General features: G+C 39.3%; 1 protein-coding gene across 2 annotated transcripts; it reads right to left on the bottom strand.

Annotated features, from left to right (window-relative positions):
* Positions 1–1,659: 1,659 nt before the first annotated feature.
* LOC149842480 (monosaccharide-sensing protein 2-like) lies at positions 1,660–18,473 on the bottom strand. Of its 2 annotated transcripts, none has more exons than XM_089999216.1 (6): positions 18,378–18,473; positions 15,603–15,723; positions 14,739–15,305; positions 9,733–10,676; positions 9,145–9,332; positions 1,660–2,424 (listed from the first exon to the last, which is right to left on the bottom strand). In XM_089999216.1, exons 2-6 carry the CDS (start codon positions 15,679–15,681, stop codon positions 1,998–2,000), a joined length of 2,205 nt encoding a protein of 734 aa, XP_089855342.1. In that variant the 5' UTR covers positions 15,682–15,723; positions 18,378–18,473; the 3' UTR covers positions 1,660–1,997. The 2 variants fall into 2 exon arrangements, with proteins under 2 accessions (XP_089855342.1, XP_089855343.1); XM_089999217.1 differs by lacking the exon at positions 18,378–18,473 and adding an exon at positions 17,738–17,838.
* Between the last annotated feature and the right edge of the window lie 5,772 nt (positions 18,474–24,245).

Raw genomic sequence — 24,245 nt, 5'->3', positions numbered from 1 at the left:
AAGAAAATTTATAATGTGCATTGGTAAAAAGCAACATATCAACCTAAATAAAAAGAAAGAAAATTTTACATGAATGCATTTAAGTTATGTTCAGTTGTTTGTTTGACCTCTCGAGTTAGAGGTCTTGTCGAGTCAAATCCTGCCAAGTTAGGATTTGAGATTCATTGTTAGTCATGAACTTAGTTGGAGTCTAGTTTGGCTTGGTGACCTACCCATGTTTGCTATTTTATAGTGGGTGGTTGTGTTACCTACTGAGACTTGTAGTTTGTCTCACCCCTGCTTTTTTTTGCTGGCTGTTTTGCTTTTTCTATTCTCTTACACATACTTTGACCATACCTAAACATGTAGACCCCTTTAAGACCTCCTTAAACCTGATATACAATACCTGAAATTGATCTCAGCCTTAGCTAAGACCCTACCCATGTCTAAAACCCGAAACATCAAAACACTATGCCAATTTGGCAAAACATGTAATTTTACTTGTTTGACCTTATCAACCTCTCCAACGACTCAGCCTAATCTTTCTGACTCTCAATAACGGTACCAAACCTATACACACGCCCTTAGACTATCACAAAACCTCATGATCAAATCTTTTCATATCTGAACCATAATCTTTACTTAAACCACTTACAAGACCCAAACCACACCTACCCGACTAGCCGATTGACCTAGTATGTTCATGTATTTCTTAACTCATAACTACAAAAAACCTTAGGCTACTTCCTCACTCAAGTCTCAAGATCCCAAACACGTCAGCCATAGGACTCAAGAACCACAGGTACGATCCACACACTTCCGTTGAGCTCCAACTGCAATATCCGTTCGTTGTTGACCCAGGACTCCCTACCGAGAACCTTCTACATCAGACAATCCGGAGGGTGTAACAACTAGTCATAAAACCAACCCCATGTGGTTGGGATAAAGCTTGATGATGATGATGATCTTGTTTATCTTGGTCTAGTTTCTAGCTCCGTTGGTTTTCCAATTGCTCAGCAAGTTGATTCAGATTGTTTATAGCATTGTCCAAACAGAAATGATCAATGTGGACTCCTGATCGTATATTGGCAGTTCAGGCTCAGTTTGGCAAGATTGACAGCCATATCATTCTAATTGCTTTTGAATCAATTTGGGTACATTTTCACAAAAACAAAAAAAAAATACGTTTTGACGATGACAGTAGAAAATGTGAGAAAAGCTTATTATGGCAAGAATCCAAAATCATCTGAATTCGACAGAGCAGGTAAAGTGCTAACTAATAACACTACGCAGGACACTTTTAGATCCACACAAGGGGCGAAGCTAATCAGGCTCGAATGCGCATGCAATTAATTATATTGTTAGGCCAATACCTACTAAGCGTGAACGGTGGAGAGAGGGCAGAGAATTTGTGATCCATGGGGTTTACATTGGCTGAGAACCCGTCAGCTCATGCAGTTTGTTGTGTAAAGGAAACTTTAAAGAGAGAATTTTTGGCAACGACAAGGTTGGAAACAGGGAGAATGATGCCACCAATGCTGGTGCCCCGCTGCATTAATACAATACAAGGTGTGTTTGAATACACCCCGATGTTAAACCCTAAGGTCTTTGAGCTGACATCCTAAGATCTCAAATCCATCTCTCGCCCCCCTTCTCCCATCATGCAGAAAGAGAGGAAGGGATTAAAAGGAAAATTCCATTAAAACCCGCCCATTATTACATCCTATTGTTCATGTCTCATAACCAACCCAAAATCTGCAAAATAATAGCGAAAGAGAGGGAAAATAAATGTAAGACTGGTTGCAGTATCAAATGGGTACCTGCTTGTGGTATCACCTCAAAAACATAGAGCAACTCACGCTCAATAGCCTTAATTTCGCATTCCAGTCCCTCAAAATCTCAAAGCAGGTTGGCAATCTAACCTCCACCTCTGTTCTCTCGAATCCAGAGCCCAGGTAATCTGGAGAGCCAGGAACTTCCCTCGAGCGTGACCAGTGAATGAAAATGTGCGCACCAGTTTATTTCTGCTTAGCTCCGACAGCAAAGAATTCTGTAATGACTTCAAGCGGCATTCCTTTGGTCTCTGGTACTTTCAAGAACACAAACACCCATGATATCACACAAACAACAGCGTAGATGCCAAACACACCCGCAAGTCCGATTGAATCCAATAGGATAGGAAGTGTGTAAGTGACAATGATGTCGCCAATCCACATAGTCAATGCACAGATGGCAATGCAGAGGCCACGGACGCGTGTTGGGAAGATCTCTGAACAAAGGATGTTGGGGATCGGTCCAAAGCCCATGACGAAGCAGCAAATGTAGATCACGACACTTGCACAGGAAAGGCCGGCCTGAACCACAGTGTTCATTGACACAGTTGTGCTCACAACTAGGACGATCAGTGCTACCACCAGCACAGGAATTGTGGATAACAAAAGAGACCTAAAAGACAACACATACCAAAAGGCTTAAAAATGTAGCAATGAGAAAAGAAATGAGGTTTTTCGTTATAGAAATTCTTGCCAAGGAAATTGCTGTACGCACTATCCAAATAGATAATAACAGGAGTCCATTTTGAAGAAACTGAAAGCAGATTTGCATGTGCAGTTCTATAAGGAAACAACGTGATGCGACAATTAAAGAGATCCACATATATCATAAAACCTGTTTAGAGATTGAACTGGATCAGGGTTGGTGAGCAAAAAATACCGGTGGATGATTGTTTCAAATATTTGGGATCTATCATTCAAAAGTATGGAAAAATTGATGATGTAAATCATAGGATAAAGGTTTGGTGGATGAAATGGAAAAGTGCAACTGGAGTGTTGTGCGATCGTAGAATGCCATTGTGGTTGAAGGGAAAGTTTTATAGGACAATTATTAGGCCCGCTTTACTATATGGTACGGAATGTTGGGCTGCCAAGAGACATTATATTCAAAAAAATGAGTGTAGCTGAGATGCGTATGCTTAGATGGATGTATGGAAATATAATAAAAGATAAGATTCGGAAGGAGGAGATACGTAAGAAGGCAGGCGTTACACCCATTGAAAATAAGATGAGAGAGAATCGTTTACGGTAGTTTGGACATATTCGGCGAAGGCCTAATGATGCTCCAGTTAGAAGGATGGAGAAATGGGAAAATATATTAGTTAAAAGAGGTCGGGGTAGGCCTAGGAAGACTTGGATGGAGATGATAGGAAAGGATATGAATGTTTTGAACCTCACCGAGGACATGACATTGGATAAAAATGATTGGAGGAAAAGGATTCATGTGGAAGACCCAGAATGATTTTCTTTTTTGGTTCATATTGAAAAGAAGAAGTCATTTGTATATGTCTGACCCGATCCATTTATATAATGGATCGGGTCCAGACCCAATAAGTGTAGAATGTATATTAACTCTTTTTTAAAGGGTATTTTCGTACCCTAGTTTATACACTAATTGTATTAATAGAATGAGAGGGCAGTCACGATCGACTGACCCCCTTTTCTCTTGATATCTCTTTCTCTTTCTCCCTCTCTCTCTCTCTCTCCTCTCTCTGCCGATGACAGGACCATGCAGGGAATAACAAGCGTTCTTTCTCACATGGTATCAGAGCCATCATCTGGGAACGTAAGGCATCAGGTGCGTGAATCTGTGTGGTTGGCCTAAACGAGGCTGGTTGATCTCGGTCTGGATCTGCGTGGGCTGCATCGTTTCATGTCCATCAACGTAAATCTGGGAACGTAAGGCATCAGCGTGAATCTGGAACGTAAGGCACAGGTTCCCTCTTTACTATTTCTGAAAAACTCGACTGAGGCATCAACGTGAATCAGGGAACGTAAGGCACAGGTGAGTGGATCTGTGTGGATCTAAAAGAGGCTGGTTGATGTCGGTTTCACGATAACAGGTTTCCTCTTTCCTATTTCTGAAACTTTCGATACCCTTTTCCTTTTCCTTTGAGATTCTACCATCGTGATTCTGTTTTTCATTTCAGATTACTGTGTTTTCCTTTTCTGTTAATCTGATTTTCTTTTGTTAATCCCTGTTGTTTTATGTTTTCGTTGGCTCGAAAAGAAGTGTCTGCTAATCACTGTTGCTCTCTCTGTCGACATCTATCAGCCGAGTATTCTCCTTTTCTGTTAATCTGATTTTCCTTTGTTAATCCCTGCTGTTTTCTGTTTTCGTTGGCTCTGAAAAGAAGTGTCTGCTGTTTTCTGTTTTCGTTGGCTCGAAAAGAAGTGTCTGCTAATCATTGTTGCTCTCTCTGTTGACATCTGTCAGCCGAGTATTCTCACTGGTCGAGTGCTCAAAGCAGTGTTTTGTTTTGTTTTTTTTATATATACCTAAGTGTCAGTTCAATCAAATAGATTTTACTCATGGGAATTCATGCATGTCCTCAAGTTTCCTCGGCCAACTAGTCTCTGAAAAACTGAATAACTGTAACTTTTTAACCTGGAAAAGACAGATCATCCCGTTTATAAAGAGTCAAGACCTCTCTGGTCATCTGGATGGATCGATTCCACCACCTCCAGAATTCCTTTCACAAGAAAAAACCGATGATAAAGGAGAACAATCTGTTGTTCTTCACAAGAATCCAGAATATGTTGCTTGGATGAAGAGGGATCAATCGTTAGTGGCGTATATTACTTCAACTCTTTCACAGGAGGTCCTTATTGCTCTTCCTGATGATTGTTCGGCAAAGGAACTGTGGGATATGTTAGTTCAAACATATTCACAAATCTCTGAGGCAAGAATTATGTTTCTTAAGCGAGAATTTCAGATGCTGAAGAAAGATTCCATGTCTATTATGGAATATCTGAATAAAATGAAAGGCATCACAGATCAGTTGGCTGTTGTTGGGTGTCTTGTCAGTGAAAAAGATAAAGTACAACAAACCTTGAGTGGATTGGGGCCAGATTATCATGTTATGACGACAACCTTACTATGTTTACCAGAACTTCCAAAGTTTGAAGATCTTCGTGCAAAACTGTTGCAATATGAGATGAATCTGAAAGGTTCCTCTGAAGCCTTTCATGGGAATTCTGGAACACAAGATGTGCTGGCTATGGGAATGAGTTATGGTCGAGGTAGAGGAAGTTCTTTTCGAGGAAAAGGAGGACAAGGGAGAAATAACTATGGAGGTCGTGGCATACTTCCAACACCCAATGTCCAGGGACAAAGACCCATTCCCACCTGTTTCCTATGCAACAAGAAAGGGCACATTAAAGTGAACTGTTGGTTTAATCCTCAAAACAAAGGGAAAGCTCCACAAGCAGAGGCTAGAAAGGATGGAGAAGTAAAAGAGTTGTTGTTGGCAGCCTTGGCAGGATTGAATATGAAACAAAATGACAAAGGAACTTGGTATGTCGACTCCGGATCAGCTACTCATGTTACAGGTGATGTAGGTAAACTCTTGACTCTTACACCTTATGTTGGAAAGAATAGCATTGTCACAGGAGATGGATCACATCATGCCATCTCACATACTGGAAATGCCATTATACACATGTCAAAGTCCTCTCTTAAACTTCCAAGTGTCATCCATGCTCCTAATATTCAAAAGAACATTGTTTTTGTCTCAAAGCTTGTTGATGATGCAAATGCTTCAGTTGAATTTACTACTTCTGTTTATGTCAAGGATCTTCGCACGAGGAGGACATTCGCTGAAGGAAAACGATGGGGCAACATGTACATCTTCCAAGAAGATCCTTCCTTCATTCATCCCAACTATTCATCCTTGAAGCCTCACCAAGTCTTTGATTCTGATTTTTTATTTAATGTTTCTGAAAGTAATAAGCCAAGACTTTGGCATAGTCGTCTTGGCCATTGTGGTCGCCATTTTATTGAAAAACTTGTCATGAATAATCTTATTCCTAAGTCCAGTCTGAGTTCAGAAGTCGTTGATACAAAATGTTCTAGCTGTCATCTATGTAAGAGTCATGTCTTACCTTTTGCTTCCATTAATAAAAGAGCTTCAAGGCCATTTGAGGTCATTTGTTCAGATGTCTGGGGTCCTGCTCCAATTACTTCTTTTTCTGGCAGTAAATACTATCTTATTTTCGTTGATAGTTACTCACGTTATACTTGGATATTCTTTATGAAGCACAAATCAGAAGTTTTTGGATTGTTCCAGAAATTCCACTCTTTCGTTCAAAATCATTTCTCTACCAACATTCTTAATTTCCAGTATGATGGAGGAGGTGAATTCTCCTCGAGTGATTTTGTTAATTTCCTTCAACATAATGGGATAAAGAGAGGAGTGTCTTGCCCTCATACACCTCAACAAAATGGGATTGTTGAGAGGAAGCATCGACATATTGTTGAGACTGCAATGAGCATGATGCACGGGAGCAATCTCCCTACATCATTATGGACTGAGGCCTTCCACTCCACAGTTCATGTGATAAATCGTTTGCCCATGAATATCTTAGAAAATAAGTCACCATACTTCTCTCTTTTTGGCATACAACCTGATTATCATGAATTACGTGTGTTTGGGTCTGTTTGTTATGTGCACATTGATAGCTCACTCAAGCACAAGTTCCAAGATAAAGCTTTGAAATGCAGGTTTATAGGATATGCCGAAGATTACAAAGGGTATAGGTGTTATGATCCCCTAAGTAAGCGTGTCAAAATATCAAGGAATGTTATTTTCGATGAAATGAACTTTGCTGATCAAGATAATAATTCAACTATGGTGGATACTGATAACTCAAGCTCCAGCATTGAGTTATACTACCCATGGTTAAATTCAGAACTCTTCTCCAATGGTACAGTAGAATGTCCAGAAAATTGCAGTCAGAATGAGCCACATGAGGATTCAGCCAATGAGACCCAAACGGAGGAAACTGTCACATATGACTTGGAGCCAACAAGGTATAAGGGTATTGTATACACTCGGCGAGAGAAAGAACCCTCATCCATTCCTTGTATGAACACGAATCCTTCTGGATCATCTGTTTCGCAGCAAATGGATATCAGAAGATCTTCACGGATTCGACATCCGCTTGACAGGTGGGTAAGTTATAAAAAAATTTCATTGGACTTTCAGCTATTCTTGACATCCATATGTAAAGAGGATGAGCCTCTTATGTTCTATCAAGCTGCGAGCTCTAGAAGATGGGTAGAAGCAATGAATGAAGAAATGGAGGCCTTACATGAATGTGGCACATGGGAGATTGTGCCTAGACCACTGAACAGAAATGTCGTTGGGTCAAAATGGGTGTACAAAATAAAATATAAACCAGATGGGAGCATCGAAAGGTACAAAGCTCGACTTGTAGCCAAGGGATTCACACAAGAGGAAGGCCAAGACTTTGATGAAACTTTTAGTCCTGTAGTTAAGATGGGGACCATTCGTATTGTGTTGAGTCTAGCCATTAAACATGGATGGACATTGAGCCAGCTGGATGTAAAAACTGCCTTTCTACACGGGAATTTAAAAGAAGAGGTCTACATGGAACAACCCACTGGATATGCAGAACGAGACGCCAAAAAATATGTATGCAAATTAAAGAGAGTACTCTATGGTTTGAAACAAGCTTCTCGTTCCTGGTTCGACAGTTTTTCTCTAGAAATACAACGGCATGGCTTCTCTCGGTCTCTTTTGGATCACTCATTATTTATTCACAATGAACAAGGAGTCACTACTCTTCTGTTGATATATGTTGATGACATCATCATCACAGGGAACTGTAAAAGTCACATTGAGCAGGTGAAGAAGTTATTAAATCAGAGATTTAAGATGAAAGATTTGGGAGAGCTGCGATATTTTCTTGGGGTAGAAGTTGATAACAGAAATGATACCCTTATCCTTACTCAACACAAATATACGTTGGACATTCTCGGCAGAGCAGGCATGACAGATTGTAAGCCGTTAACCACTCCAAGTGTCATTCATCAGAAATTGAGGTCACAGGAAGGGGATATATATGAAGATCCCACTAAGTATCGCAGCTTAGTTGGCATGTTGCAATACCTGACCTTTACTAGACCTGACATAGTATATTCGGTTAATCAAGTATCCCAGTTTATGCATGAACCTCGTATGTCACATATGGAGGCAGTCAAACGTATACTTCGTTACCTGAAGGGTACAGTTGGTGATGGGTTGGTATACAAGAAAAGAGAATTAGATCCAGGCGGGGGCCATGAGGGCCATGAGATCGTCACTTATGCTGATGCTGATTGGGCAGGTGATCCAGAAAAACGACGATCAGTATCCGGTTATTGCAGCTTCATTGGGCCAAACTTGGTATCCTGGAGCAGTAGAAAACAAAAGGTTGTTGCTAGATCAAGCACCAAGGCTGAATACAGATCGATGGCCACTGCCACGGCCGAGGGCACATGGATTAGACATCTCCTGACAGAAATGGGAGAACCGATTGCTCGGTCACTGTTGTTGTGTGACAATCAAAGTGCCATCAACATGTCATTCAATCCCATCCACCATAGTCGAGCAAAGCACATTGAAATAGATCAACATTTTATTAGGAAAAAGGTTGAAGACAAGGAGATTGAGCCTATGTATGTGCCAACTGAAGAACAAGTTGCTGACATCCTCACTAAAGGCTTGACAAAGGATAGATTTTGGTTTCTGAAGAACAAGTTGTTCATGGTCCAACACCATGCACAACTTGAGGGAGGGTGAAAAGAAGAAGTCATTTGTATATGTCTGACCCGATCCATTTATATAATGGATCGGGTCCAGACCCAATAAGTGTAGAATGTATATTAACTCTTTTTTAAAGGGTATTTTCGTACCCTAGTTTATACACTAATTGTATTAATAGAATGAGAGGGCAATCACGATCGACTGACCCCCTTTTCTCTTGATATCTCTTTCTCTTTCTCTCTCTCTCTCTCTCTCCTCTCTCTGCCGATGACAGGACCATGCAGGGAATAACGAGCGTTCTTTCTCACACATATCACCGACCCCAATTGTTTTGGGATGAAGGTGTAGTTGTTGTTGTTGTTGTTTACTAGTTATGCTTGTGTTTCACACCATGGATAAACAAGAAAGCAGAGACACCCATCAATGGGAATTTCCAGCTTTCATAAAAAATTCAAGGTGTTTCATATGGCTCAGGTAACACGTGCATGTGATTATGGTATAATGTTTTTTATTTGGTTATAGTTTTTTATATTTTCATGCAGGACATGAAGAACAGAAGTTACCTTCTACCAGAAATATCCATGAGCCTCATAGCAATTGCTATGCATGGAAGCATCAACAAGCTGGTGACAGCGCTGATGAGGAGAGATGCAGAGTCTGACCCTATACCAATGTTTTCAAGGAGGACCTCAACACCTGCTTTGTCAAGAATTTGTGGGGTGTAATAGAGAACACCATTTATGCCAGCAAACTGCAAGACAGGAAAAATGGGTAATATGTAACATCAGGCAGAGCATGTGCTTCAAAAATTTGCAGTCAGAAGCTAATCAAGCAAATGATAGATGAAAACTAGTGCCCCCAAACAACAGTTGGAGGATAGGAAAAAGCATCGCTATAGTAGACAATCACAAGTGCACAGGAGGACAAAGGTCAAAAGAACCAAGTATAAAATTTAAATAAGAAACCAAACACGATAATTGGAGAGAAAAAAAAAACATAAAAGCAAAATCTGGGAGGGCACATACTAGAGAAGGGATAAAAATATTGAAATCAAAGAGAAAACGACAGTATGATAACATTTTTATACTAGGAAAAACAATCCCTTAATGGCATTCTGCCATGTGTAAAGACATACAAATCATGACTTGTACCTGCTCAAGGATCTGAATTCCTATGCCTACAAATAATGCATGTCGTACTCCAGCTTCAAAGATATCCGACCATCTCGGACCCTTGACAGCAGTCTCAGATGGGTGAACCATGGCCGGCCCAACTGGATGCTGCGCCATGAGCTCCTTTGAGTACAACGCCGGTTGGCTAACCAATGCAGCTGCGTGAATGTACTCACCTTCTGCAGGAATTTCAACCCCAGTAAGGGATACAATGGAGCCACGACGGGATCCAGGAATACCCTCCTCATGCAAATAGATCCTTTTAAATCCTCCTTTTGTGCCATCTTCTCTTTCCCTTTCAGACCACTTCCATGCCAATTGCCACCCTCCTCCAATGCCCATGCTGCTCACTGCATCACCCTGAAGGAGACTGCTGTTACGGCGCATGCTCAGCATACTGCCATGTGCTGGTGGTACTGGCATATCTTTTTCCATGCTTGTTGTCTGTCGAGAAAGTAACGGACTCTGCAGATTGTCATCTGAATAAGCCCCAGCCCCATCTGAGGCATAATCTTCTTCTTCATTATCCCTCTGGCTTTCTTCATCCCACTGGTCCTGTTTTGGATGGTGCTGCTCAGCCACACTGAACATGCTGCCGAAATTTGGGAAGAGCGTGCTGCCACGCATGCTTCCCATCTCAGGAAGTTTTTCATGGATGCTGCCAAACAGTGTAACCATGGGGTCCATTAACGGAATGCTGCGGGTCATGCTGCCATGCCTAGAAACAAGACCAAGAGAACTTTGTCCGGTGACAGGCTTAGCAATCCAAGAGAGACCCGCTTCTGGTCCATACAATTTGATCTGGCCCTTGTCTGCAGTTGGTTCCTGGTCTTCATCTAGCTCATTGGCCGGCCCAATTATGTATTCTTCTATTGCTGTCTCACCTCCTACACCCAAACCTTCAACAAGCAAAGCCATTTCACCTGCAAATTACAGATTCAGAGATAAGTTTCCTAAGCAATCCATTGGAGGTTTCCAGAAAAGAGTCATTAGCAGTTATATGAGACCAAAAGAATCCAACATGAAACACATAAATGTAATGATGGAAAATGCAATTAGGTGAATTAAAACATGAGAAACTGTTTGAGAGGAAGCACAAATTTGAACCAGAAGATCTGCCCTGCAAAATGTTTTCTAGCATGCAAGAAATGCTCAGAATCCACTTGCTTGATTTAAGATATTACAGAAACTGGAAAAAGTTTTTTTTCTTTAAATAAAGGACTAAATAAATGCATGTAATAAGAACCAAGACAACACGATAATACTTTAGGCATTAGGGACTTAAGGCATTAGGGCTTTATAAAATCAGATGAATAGATTGAATCTTTACAAATATAGGGTTTAATTGCAAACAGACATAAATTACCTGCACAAGACATGAAAAAAAGAGCTGGACAACCGGTTATCAATCAATTAAAATGCAACACCAATAACCTTTTTCAGTGCCTCATTCAATCGAGCCTTACAACACATCTTATTATGTAAGCGGAATACAATCTTTTTTCCTCCCCTCATTTTGATTCTAAGTATTCAGTCAGAAGCATTAGGGGCGCGTTTGTGTCACGGAAGAGAGCTCCATTGGAAGCATTACCGTGGAGCTCTCTTCCACGGAAATTGAGTCTGACCCCCCCTCCGCACGGGAAGCGTTACCGCGGAAAGAGGGGGGCGTTGAATTTAGGGCCTCCTTCCACATGGAAGGAGGTTCCCCCGTTTGCATAGCCATCGTAGGCCCTGCGGAAACACATGGAATACTGTGTTTCCAAAACCCCTGGCTTTCTGCGCTATGCAAACGGGCCCTAGAAGAAAGAAACAGAAGCAGATGATGAACTTCAAGAAATCCATTGTTGCCTATTATCTAATCCTTGCTTTATTGGTAGGGAGGACTATAAGACATAGCTAATCATTTCTAGAGCCAATATATCAGTTTCTTGGCTGGACAACCAACAGAAAACATGCTGACTTCGTTATGCATCCATCAGTTGCTAGGAGCCTAGGACTAATTTTTCTTTTAAATAAAAAAGAAAAGATATATCTCGAAGAGATTTTATAAACCAGAAAGGAAAACACTAAGATGTCAGCAGTTGGAAATATCAGCACACAAAGTATTCCACTTCCACTGCATTCAAGTGCTAGACATTTCACAAATCCGAAAGAAAATACAAATAAGAATTCAGCAGCTGAAGCACAGAATAATGTTCCTAGCATTCGTGAGGATAGCCATTCCATTGAATTTAAGTGATCTCTCTCTCTCTCTCTCTCTCTCTCTCTCTCTCTCTCTCTCTCTCACTCACACACACACACACACACACACAAGAAACCATCATAAGATAGTGAGAAACCATTAAAAGCAGATAATATCATCAGATGGATACAGTCGGCATTTTACAACCTTCAATTTGGGATAACACGTATTGGATTATTGGAAGGTTAATAAACGAGCAGGGAGCACCATGAGACCCAGTGCTTGAGTAGGCTAAATCTTATTAATTAACGCATTTGATGCAAGGAAAGGAGAAAACATACATGTGCCCTTCAACAGGCGGTAAATCCTTTCACCAAAGGAAACTCATATTTGCAATTTATCTCATGTTGGAAAACGTCATAAACATTTTTCAGTGTAGTGTGATCCTCTAGGAATGTAGTCGGCACAAGAAGTTAATATGACTTCACTATAAATTTTCATGTGGGGCCTCACCCTTAAAAAGGTAATGACTGAATCCCTACACATACTCTAACCAATTCTCATTTGGTAAGAACATACTATCGATTTCAGATGCTCTTTATATCTAAGACCCCTCCAGATCAAGAGGACAAAGCTAAGTATATTATATAGTTTTCATTTGTGCTACTCCAAAAACTATGTCACATGGGTGCGGGTGCGGGGATTCGGCACTTCCAAAAAATCCGGGTGCGGGGGTTCGGCAGGGGCAAAAATGTAAAATATATATATATGGGGGTCCGGGGGTTCCCCCAACACGGGTTGGGGGTCCAATTTTTTTTGCTGGTGTGTTTGTTTGAAGACTTGTTACCCCCGTTCTGCTTGTTGTGTACTTTGAAGCAACAGGACAAAATTGATGAAACGAAAGGATTGGCAATCTCATCGACCCAGCCTGCTGCGTTCTGTTGACTTTCATGATTCAATCATGTCTGAAACTCCCTGGTCTTCACGAAAAAAAATATAAGCGCAAGGTTTGATGTGGTTTGTTGGAGAGAGAGTCTTCATGAGGCCTACGACTCCACTGCCACGCCATAGGATTCTTCAAATTTCATTTTATATACAGTTGTACGACAGCTAAAAGAAATTTATTGGATTGGACATGTGGAAAAGAGAGGTCTACACAAGGCTACAGCTAGAGCACCCATCTCGTCAGGAGAACAGTGAATACTAATAGCCAGCAAGGCTACCACCATCATTATCATTTATTATGGAGAGAGAAAATCCTTTACGAAAAAGAAGGATCAGCAAGGCTACCACCATCATTATCATTTATTATAGAGAGAGAAAATCCTTTACGAAAAAGAAGGATCTGGATTGAAAAGGCTCTTCAATTTTAGATGGTTTTAAAAGTGTCCCTTTATAAAACAAGAGCAGCAGCAGCAAGCAGCTGTTAGCAGAATTTTTTTTTTAAAAATTCCGCAGCCCATTTCATAGGGCAATTTTTTTTTAAAAAAATCCAAAAAAAACAGACCTAAATGATCCTGGGTGCGGTCAACGCACCCATGATCGGGTTGACCGCACCCGGTGCCGCACCCGCACCCGCGTCGAGTCGCGTCGACGAGGGTGCGGCACCCTGCTAGCCGAATCCCTGTGACATAGTCCAAAAGTGACTAGTGTCATTCATCTTGCACAAAGCCTAAGAATGTAGACCTCAGATTGGGATTTGCATGGTTAATGGAGGCACAAGGCATTTTTGCTATGAACATTTTTCATCAATCATCAAAAACTTATCAATCGCTATTTGCATATAAAAATTTGTCCTTGATACACACTTGGTACTTCATTGACGGTAGGTTTAAATTCATACTTGGTATCTGATGATTATTTCACATTTAACAGTTGACAATTGATGGCCATAAGTCAGGTTTATTTTGGATGCACTAGCTGTCCTGACCTAGAAAACTTTTAAAAAACAGGCTTGATGGTTTCTTCTGGTGAAAGTGTTGGTATATGTGGTTCATACCCGATATATTTTAAAAGTATCATGACAAATTTCCTTGGAAGGAGGGCATGATTTTTGGCTTGGTATCAGAGTTGTTTTGCTGAAATAGTGGACCAGATAGCAAGACTAAAGAGAGATTTAGGAGAATCAGAGAAGGAACTTCTTTTGGATTCTCAACTCATGAATCTGTAGTCTGACCTCCGAGTCTAGATAAATTACTAACCATAGTTGGCAAACCCGGCGAGTCGACCCGGATCGGACCCCAACTGGGTCACGATTCAGAACTGCCGATCCACATGCAAAAACAATGTTTTTTCATGCATTTTGTGATTTTAATGCATAATTCCCATAAAAGAATACTTGTTATAAAGAATTATATGTTTTTAAATAAAAAATATTAACAATTTTGTATAGTTGAATACTTATATAGTTTAGGCATTGATGTCATGTGCTAAATTTAGTGATTATACAATATGAATTTTGTTTTTTTCCATATCTTAACACTAGAAAATGTATAGTCCTAACTCATCCGAGTTACTAAGTTGACCCGCTGACTCGCGAGTCAAGGGTTGGGCGATCTGACTCTGAGTCACTAGTTTGCAAACTATGTTACTAACATTCTTTAACACATTTCAAAAATAGTATTGATGTTTTAAACATTTAAATTGTATTTGTGCTTGATAAGATTATAGAAGGCACTTCCTCTCTTTTTCCTGATCTCCATGGTGATTGGAATTTCTGATTGAAGAAAGAACAGAAAAGAAATAAAAATTATCTAAGAACAGAAGAACAGCAAAAAATATATAAAAAATCCAGTTAACTAACCTGAGACATCTTCCCTGCCACGCAACATTTGCAAAACCTTTTTTGCTTCCAACATTCGCCCTTTACTGACAAGCCACCTGGGAGACTCTGGCAAATAGAATACTGTTAAGAAAAAGTATGCAAGAGAAGGTATAAAAAGAACACCCAACATCAGTCTCCAACTGGGGTTCACCATCAATGACATCCCAAAAACCATACAATATGAGAGGAACATTCCTCCAGACCCACTAAACTGGGGAAGCGTGTTCAATTGTCCTCTTATATCTGATGGGGCTGTCTCAGAAATGTACAAAGGAACAAGAGTAACAGCCAGTCCGATCCCTAACCCATCCATCAGCCTTCCCAACAGAAGTACATACACATTGGGAGACCAAAGCATCACCAAGCCACTTAGAAAATACAAAACTGATGAAGCTATAAGCATTGGGCGCCGACCAAGCCAATCTGATACAGGGCCAGAGAAAGTAGTGATAATCGTTGCTCCAATAAGCGACATAGCAACAATTAAACCTTCAAGAGTAGGATTGTTTTCCAAGCTGAACTCCTTTTTTATGTAAAGAACAGCCCCTGCAGACAACAAAAATAGATAATAGCTCAAAGATGATTTGAGGGAGTTGTGTAACTGGAATTACATCGAAAATGTGCTCAAGACAAATAATTGGTGTAAAAAGATGAACATATCAAGAAAACATGGGAAAGTCAAAGACAATAACATGAAGATTAAAAAGCATGGCCCATGCATATCACATAGTTCCCAATGCAGCTGATCTAAAATGTTGAACCTTACATGTATAAATCATTCTTTCAAATAGGAAAAAAACTTAAAGAGATACAAGTATGCAGACCAAGCAAGATGATGTTAACCTGCAATGGTAGCGTTATCCCATCCTTGCAGCAAATTGCCAATTGATGCAGCTATAGCAACAAGAGCAGACCCCCGCATTTTTGCACTAAAACAGATACTACTGGCTACTTGTATGCTAGCCTGCAAAAGAACACATTTAAGTGATAAAAAAGTATAAAATAAACAATTCATCTTCTGAGTGCTGATCAAGTACCCTTATCAGTCCAATAGAAAAACAAAAACCAAAAAAGAAAGAAAAAACTTGTCAGTACTATACAAGCAGACAACATTTAATCTACTTTTATCCAATAAACAACTTACCCCTGGAAAATAGTAGCAAGACCAGAGTTTTAAAAGGCAAACGAGAAAAAGAATATCGACAGTTGGTACTCTGGAGGTAATAGAAGTTATAGACCATGAAAGGAAATAAAAACTTTGTAGAAAATATCCTAGAACTAAGTTCATGTTAAGAAATGAATAACTTAAAAACTGCACACTTCAAAATTGATGATATGGAGTAATTATGAAATGTTAAACCCCTTCCTTTCCGATGGGTGCACCTTGTTGATTGACAAATAGGCTACAGATCTGCACTCCAACTACTGATAGCATAGTCATTTCAAGTAAATATCAGAAACTATACAGAATCTTGAATTTCTTACTTAAATCCACAACTGCAGTATAGCAACTTGTCATTTACACTACTGAGATCAAATTAACTCTAAAAGCCCTTCAATTTCTTGATACAAATACATTAAATGAATAGATGTGAAACTGTTAGGATCCTAGCGGTTTAAGGACATAACTTTATGCACCTTCATCATCTTAGGGCCTTTTGGTGTATTGGTTAGGAACCTAATGTTTGGTATCAAAGCAACCACCACGTCTCGAGTTTGAATCCCAAAAGGGGCGACCTAGGAAAAACGCTACCTGGACCATAGTGAGAGCCACCAAAAGATGGAAAGGGCTACTTGAAGTTGAGGCCAGAGTCAAAGCTGTCCTAAAGTGAGCCGTTGAGGATGTCGCCTGTGGAGTGTGTGGATTTGTTAGGATCTTGGTGATTTAAGGACTTAATTTACGCACCTTATTCACCGTAAGGCCTCTTGGTGGATTGGTTAGGCACCTAACAAGAACCTTTTCATTGCAACCTTACTAACATTCTTCTTGCTGCTCAGAAAAATCTCATGTGAACAATGAAATATTTCAATCCAAAAATATTCCATTATACAGAGAACAACATATGCAAGCCTATAGTTTCCACCATGGAGCAGTTGGGAGTCTGCCCAGTTAACAGGTTTATGCTAAAGAAGAAAAAAAATCTGTACAAAATTTTCCTCCAAAGGAAGCATGCAAACTTATTCTACAATCGAAAAACAGTTTCATTACGACTCTCCAGATTAAAAAAACTGTACAATTCTCTGAGCAATCTTTGTTCCTATGCCCTGAAATATAAAAAAAAAAAGTATTCTGAAAAAACGATGCTCTAAAGCCTATGATTGCATATCTCTTATGGTATGAAAAATCTCCTGTTTCTGTTAACAATAAGAAGCTGCACTATCTACCATTCTTCCAGACTAACAATCTAATGAACGAAAATTGCACTATCCACCATTCTTACAAACTACCCATCTAACACATCAAAGGCAGAGAGAGAACTGAAACACCTGTTTTTTTCAGAATAAGTTCCCCAATTTCCAGTACAAAAAAAAAGGACAGCTAAGATCACCCGTTTCTGCCTGAACTGCTAAAGATTCATAAAAAGTCGAAATGTTGTCAATAATTTGGTATGAATTTTTTTAATATTTCCGTTAAAATTCATACAATCAAAGTTCACCATTTTTTCCCCTACAATACTAAAAAATATGTGGAAATCCTTGCAGAAAAAATAATATCCAGCAAAGTCGTCCTTATCACCACCCGAACCTCCACTGGAACTTCAACCGCAAAGAGACCTACGTTTTTTCCACCTTAAAGTTCCGAAATAATTACGTAAACAATAATGTCATTGATCCCCTAGTAATGTTTTCAGGCATTTCCCCAAAATCATTCGAAACAGAAATTCAGCAAAATCTTGCTTCTCTGAGAAGTTAAGATGGCAAGGACACATGAAGAAACATAAGGCTTTTACACATCCAACCTACATTTCTTCAACTACCTGACAATTCCACCACTCTCCGAGAATCTCTGCTATTCAAAACACTTGCTCTTTCTTTTTCAAGAAAAAGATCAAATTTCCATCCAGAATAGAATCTCGCTTGGGTGCTTTCATCTAGATTTCTCCGATCGCCTCGTAACCTCATCAATCACCTTCACGCATCTCAGAAACCGCTATAACCACCATGAAACTCCTCCGAATATGCCTAATAGCTCCATTCTCAAATCAAGAATACAAAAACCCGCGTAGAATTTGCAGCTACATCTCAACACAAATTATATATCCCTCGCTTTTTCAAGTAAATTCTCGACTAAATCCATCCGATCACTTCAATACACGCATCGAGAGCACTTGGAGACTCCCGATTCTCGCCCGATGAAAGAAACAACCGTCTTTCCAGCCGAGAACGCCAGAGATCTCGAGAAACCCCGACTTCCGCCTCAAAATAGTGTTCAGAAGCCGAGAAATTCCGAGAGCCACACGTTCCTCGCACTATAAATCCTACTCTCTCAACCTAATACATTTCTGATCCTCTTACGCGAGATCCAGAGAGGAAAAAGATGCGGCCCTAGAGGAAATTTTTATTTTTTACAAAAATAAGGAAAAACAGAAGAAAAATATCGCAGGAACATGCATCTACCTGTCAAAGGACGTATGGCTCAAAGTCCCTCCAAGACAGACGCCTCGTTGATCCTCCTCGCATCTCTCTCTCTCTCTCTACGCTGCTGATCTGTAGCTTTCGGATCGGCCTCGGCCTGCTTTTATACAGTCGCACATCTCGATCCATGTGGACACACAATCACCAGTTTTTGAACGGATTCAATTACAAAAATTTCCCTCGTTCTCTTCGTTCAGGACGGTCGTGGCCTACGGTTTTGAAGACGAGATACGCCCATTTCCCTCGTTCTGATTTCGCTCAAAACGATCGGATATCCGATCCAAACCCGGCACATTATTTTGGATTCCAATCCTTATAATAAGACTTGAACATGGATTCGGAACTGATTCAGATTTTCTAATTCATGTTTTCTTGGGTTTTGGATCAGATTTTATCAGTGTTTAATACAACAACAACAACAACTACGCCTTCATCCCAAAACAATTGGGGTTGGTGATATGAACCAAAAAAGAAAATCATTCTGGGTCTTCTACATGAATCCTTCTCCTCCAATCATTTCTATCAAATACCATGTCCTCGGTGAGGTTCAAAGCATTCATATCCTTTCCTATCACCTCCATCCATGTCTTCCAAGGCCTACCCCGACCTCTCTTAACTAATATATTTTCCCATTTCTCCATCCTTCTAACTGGAGCATCATTAGGCCTTCGCCGAATATGTCCAAACCACCGTAAATGATTCTCTCTCATCTTATTTTCAATGGGTGCAACACCTACCTTCTTACGTATCTCCTCATTCTGAATCTTATCTTTTATTGTATTTCCACACATCCATTTCGGCATACGCATCTCAGCTACACTCATTTTTTGAATATGATGTCTCTTGGCAGCCCAACATTCCATATCATATAGTAAAGCGGGCCTAATAGTCATCCTATAAAACTTTCCCTTCAACCGCAATGGCATTCTACAATCGCACAACACTCCAGTTGCACTTTTCCATTTCATCCACCCAACCTTTATCCTATGATTTACATCTCCATCAATTTCTTCATACTTTTGAATGATAGATCCCAAATATTTGAAAGAATCATCCACCGGTATTTCTTGCTCACCAAGCTTCACTACACTCCCATCACTACTTCGTTGCTTACTAAACCGACATTCCATGTATTCTGTCTTACTCTTACTTAACTTAAAACCTCTTGCTTCCAATGTTTGTCTCCATAATTCTAAACCCCAGCTCTAGACTCATCAATCAAAACAATATCATCAGTAAACAACATACACCACGGCACATTTTCTTGAATTGATCTCGTAAGCTCATCCATCACTATAGAAAATAAGAAAGGGCTTAAAGAAGATCCTTGATGTAACCCAACCGTTAAAGGAAAATTGGTTGCCACCCCTCTACAAGTGCGGACATTGGTTACTACTCTTTCATACATATCTTTAATTATACTAATGTACTTGAGAGAAACACCTTTCTTCATCATTGTCCACCAGAGAACGTCCCTAGGTACTCTATCGTATGCCTTCTCCAAATCAATAAAAATCATATGCAAATCTACGTTCCTCTCTCTATTTCTCTCAATAAGTTGTCTAAGAAGATGTATAGCTTTCATAGTTGATCTTCCAGGCATAAAACTAAATTGATTATCCGATATCATAACAACCTTCCTCAACCTAGACTCAATCACCCTCTCCCAAAGTTTCATAGTATGACTCATGAGTTTTATACTACGATAGTTTATGCACTCTTGTATATCACCCTTATTCTTATATAGAGGCACCAAAGTACTCTTCCTCCACTCATTAGGCATCTTATTTGTCCGCCAAATTTTGTTAAAAAGATTTGTCAGTCATTCTAAACCTTTCTCTCACAAGCATTTACAAGCCTCGATAAGTATACCATCTGGGCCAACTGCCCTTCTTGATTTCATTTTCTTCAAAGCCTCTGCATTTTTTTTTATTTTGAATCTTGTGCATGAAGTCACGCCTCATCTCATGAAAAGGAATGGAGAAGTCTCCAAGATCCTGAGCATGACTTTCATTGAATAGCTTATCAAAATAATATTTTCATCTCTCCTTAATCTCCTCATCTTTGACTAAAACCCTTTGTGTTTCATCTTTGATACATCTAACCATACCCAGATCCCTCGATTTCCTATCTCTCATCTTTGCAAGCCTATAAATATTCTTCTCACCCTCTTTGGTATCCAACTTGTCATAAACCTCTTTATATACCTTATCCTCAGCGTTCTGAACTACTTTTTTAGCTTCCTTCTTTGTTATCATATACTTCTCCAAATTCTCATTATCATAACTCTTACTTAGATTTCTATAACACTCTCTTTTAACCTTCATAGCTAATTTGACATCCTCGTTCCACCACAATGTATCCTTACCTAGCAGTGCACCACCTTTAGACTCATCCAATACCTCCTTAGCCACCTTTCTCATGTCACCCGCTATCTTATTCCACATTGATTCTGAATCCTCCTCGAGACACCAATCAACGTCCTTAACTATCTGCTCTACAAACATTCTTTGTTTAGCTCCTTTCAGTGCCCACCACTTAATCCTAGGATCTATCCTATGTCTATCCCTTTTGCGTCATTGTCTAATTCTAAGATCTAAAATTAAGACTCAATGTTGTGTAGCTATACTTTCTCCTGGTATAACCTTACAATCAATGCAACAACCCCTGTCTCTCTTTCTAAGTAGGAAAAAATCTATCTGACTCCTATTAACCCCACTTTTAAATGTTACTAGGTGAGACTCCCTCTTTCTAAACCAAGTGTTTGGTAAGATCATATCATAGGACAAACCAAAATCTAAAATCCTTTCTCCACTTGCGTTTCTTTCTCTTATATCATAGCCTCCATGGATACTCTCAAATCCATCTCTACTAATGCCTACATGCCCATTAAGGTCACCGTCGATGAAAAGCCTTTCTCCATAAGATATCTCTTATACTACTTCATCTAAATCTTTCCAAAATTGACGCTTAATGGAATCATTTAAACCTACTTGAGGTGGATAAACACTAATAATATTAATAATATGTGTACCTAATACTAATTTAATAAGTAAAATCCTATCACCCTTCCTACGGACCTCAACTACATTATCTATAAACTCACAACTCATAACAATCCCTACTCCATTCTTATTCCTATATATTCTTGTATACCAAATCTTATATCCCCAAGGTTCTATCACTTTTGCTTTCTCACCTACCCATTTGGTCTCTTGTAGACATAAAATATCAATCTTTCTCCTACACATAACATCTACTAACTCTACCAACTTACCAGTTAAAGACCCTATGTTCCAAGTGTCTAACCTAATTTTATGGTCTTGGACTAACTTATTTACCCCCCACCTGTCCAACAAAGTGAGGGAACCCTTGCCTATTTGACACCACACCCAGGCGCCGGTGTGACGCGTCGCTTCCGGGCGACGACCTAGCAACCCTTGCCCATTTATCACTGCCTTTGGGCCTATAGAGTACAGCTCGTCGCTCAATAGGGAACGCCCCAACGAAATTCTCATATTGGTTCATATTCATAGGGTATGACTAAGTTTTTATGTTGGCTGTCACAGGCCTACCGCAACCCTCCTCCTTTATTCGGGCTTGGGATCGGCAGTGTATAACTAAACAATTATACACAGGCGGAGTTTTTATCAGTGTTTAATGTCTTTTCTATTTCAGATCTTGATCTAGCATGTTCCGGTTTTGTTTTTATGCATGTGAAAACCTTAGTTTTTATTGTTTTCTCCAGATCTAGTTTACCATTTACATTTTGGATTTATATTTAACGCTACCATATCAGGTCTAATTCAGATTTGGGTTCAAATTTGGATCTACATTGTATATTTCGGATTTGAATGTGGATACATCTAACCTATATTTGGTCATTTTTGCAGCCCTACCTGAAGAAGGGGATTTTGGTTTAGGTTACTGAAGAGTAGGAGTGTCAACGGGTCAAGTTTGATTTGGGCTCAGGTGAAACCAAATTCATACCTGATTTGAGATTGACAGTGATGAGTCCAAACCGGGATCTAATCAAACATATCGTAAGATAAACCATACCTGATAAAATATAAATAGGCTTTTTATCTTTTTTATATTGAAAATTTATGGATCCTGGTTGGAACTGGAGTTGGCCTTGGTCTGGTATAAAATTCCATAAACCATACCCAACTTCATATATTATTTAGACCCTGAACCTCCCAAAACCTTACCCTAATACTATTGTCCCATTACATCCAGCAAGGCTATGCACCTTAGACATGTCCAGCCCAACCTCAAAGGTCAAGAACCTGAGGTTTGATCCTTTCGCTTTCGTCGAGCTCAGACTAGAGTACCCGTATGTTGCTAGCCCAGGACTTATTTCAGAAGTTTTGAACCTTGAATACCAAATCTTGAGGTGGGCCTAATAATATCAAAAACAATTTTCACGTGAAAAAATGAAATGGATTGGATCTAGATATGAACCTTATTTTAAAGGTGTATTCAGATTCAAACACCACAAACAATATAGAAGAGCAGGATGTAGATACGGGTTAGAGGAACCGGGGCTTCGAAACCCAAAAGAAAATCTAATCTAATCCAATAAAGGTGGTGTTTTACCAAAAAAAATTCTAAGTCAAGAAATACACTCAATGCGTTAATCAATGTTCAATATGACTCTTCAAGACCTCATTATATAGATGGAGTTTGGGTTGAGTCCTACTTGCAGTGAACTCGGTGTTGTGGATGAAAAGTTTTGTTGAATGAGCTCAGACAAAGATGAAACAAGTGCCTTGTCACTTGAAATCACATGAAAGGCAGTTGATGATTTTGCCAAAGACAAAGACTATTTTTTTAAAAGACAAAGATAAAAACAAACTTTTTAAAACAAAAGCACTAAAAAAAGACTTTTTGGGTAATTTTGGATAATTTAGAAAAGACATAGATCAGCAGAAGATGGTATGAAATGAAGCAGACATTTTGAAAAGTAATAATGACAAATGGGAGGGTAATGACGATAAATGATTTTGTCATTATAACTCTACTAACGACAAATGATGGTGTGATCATCTGAGTCATTCCGAAGTGAGATAATGATGACAGGAATTTCGAAAGTTATAGCGACAAATGACATCACCACCAAAAAGAGTCATTTTGAAAAGGGTTATAACGACATAGTAATAATGACAATTCAAAGGGTAATAACGATAATTTAAAGGGTAATAATGATAAACTAATTTATCGTTATTACTCTGAAACTAGTTTTGTTCATAACTTTTGATCTCAATGTCGATTCTACTTGTTTGAAAGCTAAGAATCTCCTATTCATCTTTTCTTTTGGTAAAAAACCTTGAAGAGATATTTTTAAGACTAAAAATTAGGTTGAATCAAGCTTTATGAAGACAAAATATCTTGGTCCAAAATTGGGTGTCTACATAATGCCCTCGTGAAAAATGTAATTATTTTTTTCAATTTTTTTTTCATATCTGACCTTACAAATGTAATCTATATCTTAAGTTTAGTAGAAATTGGCCTTTGGAATATGGTTTTCTAACATATATGTCTGGTTTTACGAGGGTTGAAAATCAATGGCTTGCAATGCATCAAAACTTTCAAACATTAAAAAACATATTTTTACATAAAAAAAACTATGACCCAAGAGTTGATTCCTGATAATTTGTCCATGTTGGACACATCCATGTGGCCATATTTGGTTAAATAGCTTCCTCCTTTGAGTTCCCACTTGGGGGTTTCTTACCCATAAGGGTGTCTCTCTCTCTCTCTCTCTCTCTCTCTCTCTCTCTCTCTCTCTCTCTATATATATATATATATATATATATATATATATATATAGAGAGAGAGAGAGAGAGA

Source organism: Nuphar pumila, chromosome 3, assembly GCF_984573655.1.
Source record: "Nuphar pumila chromosome 3, dmNupPumi1.hap1.1, whole genome shotgun sequence".
NCBI lineage: Eukaryota > Viridiplantae > Streptophyta > Magnoliopsida > Nymphaeales > Nymphaeaceae > Nuphar > Nuphar pumila.
This window is presented reverse-complemented; position numbering and strand designations above follow the sequence as displayed.

Excerpts from the sequence above, each read along its gene's own strand:
- LOC149842480 (XM_089999216.1), bottom strand. The coding sequence starts at position 15,681 with ATGCGGGGGTCTGCTCTTGTTGCTATAGCTGCATCAATTGGCAATTTG. Across the intron at positions 10,677-14,738 it reads TGGCAGGGAAGATGTCTCAG|GTGAAATGGCTTTGCTTGTT; the intron begins GTTAGTTAACTG and ends TGTAATTTGCAG. Across the intron at positions 2,425-9,144 it reads ATGGATATTTCTGGTAGAAG|GTCTCTTTTGTTATCCACAA; the intron begins GTAACTTCTGTT and ends GTTGTCTTTTAG.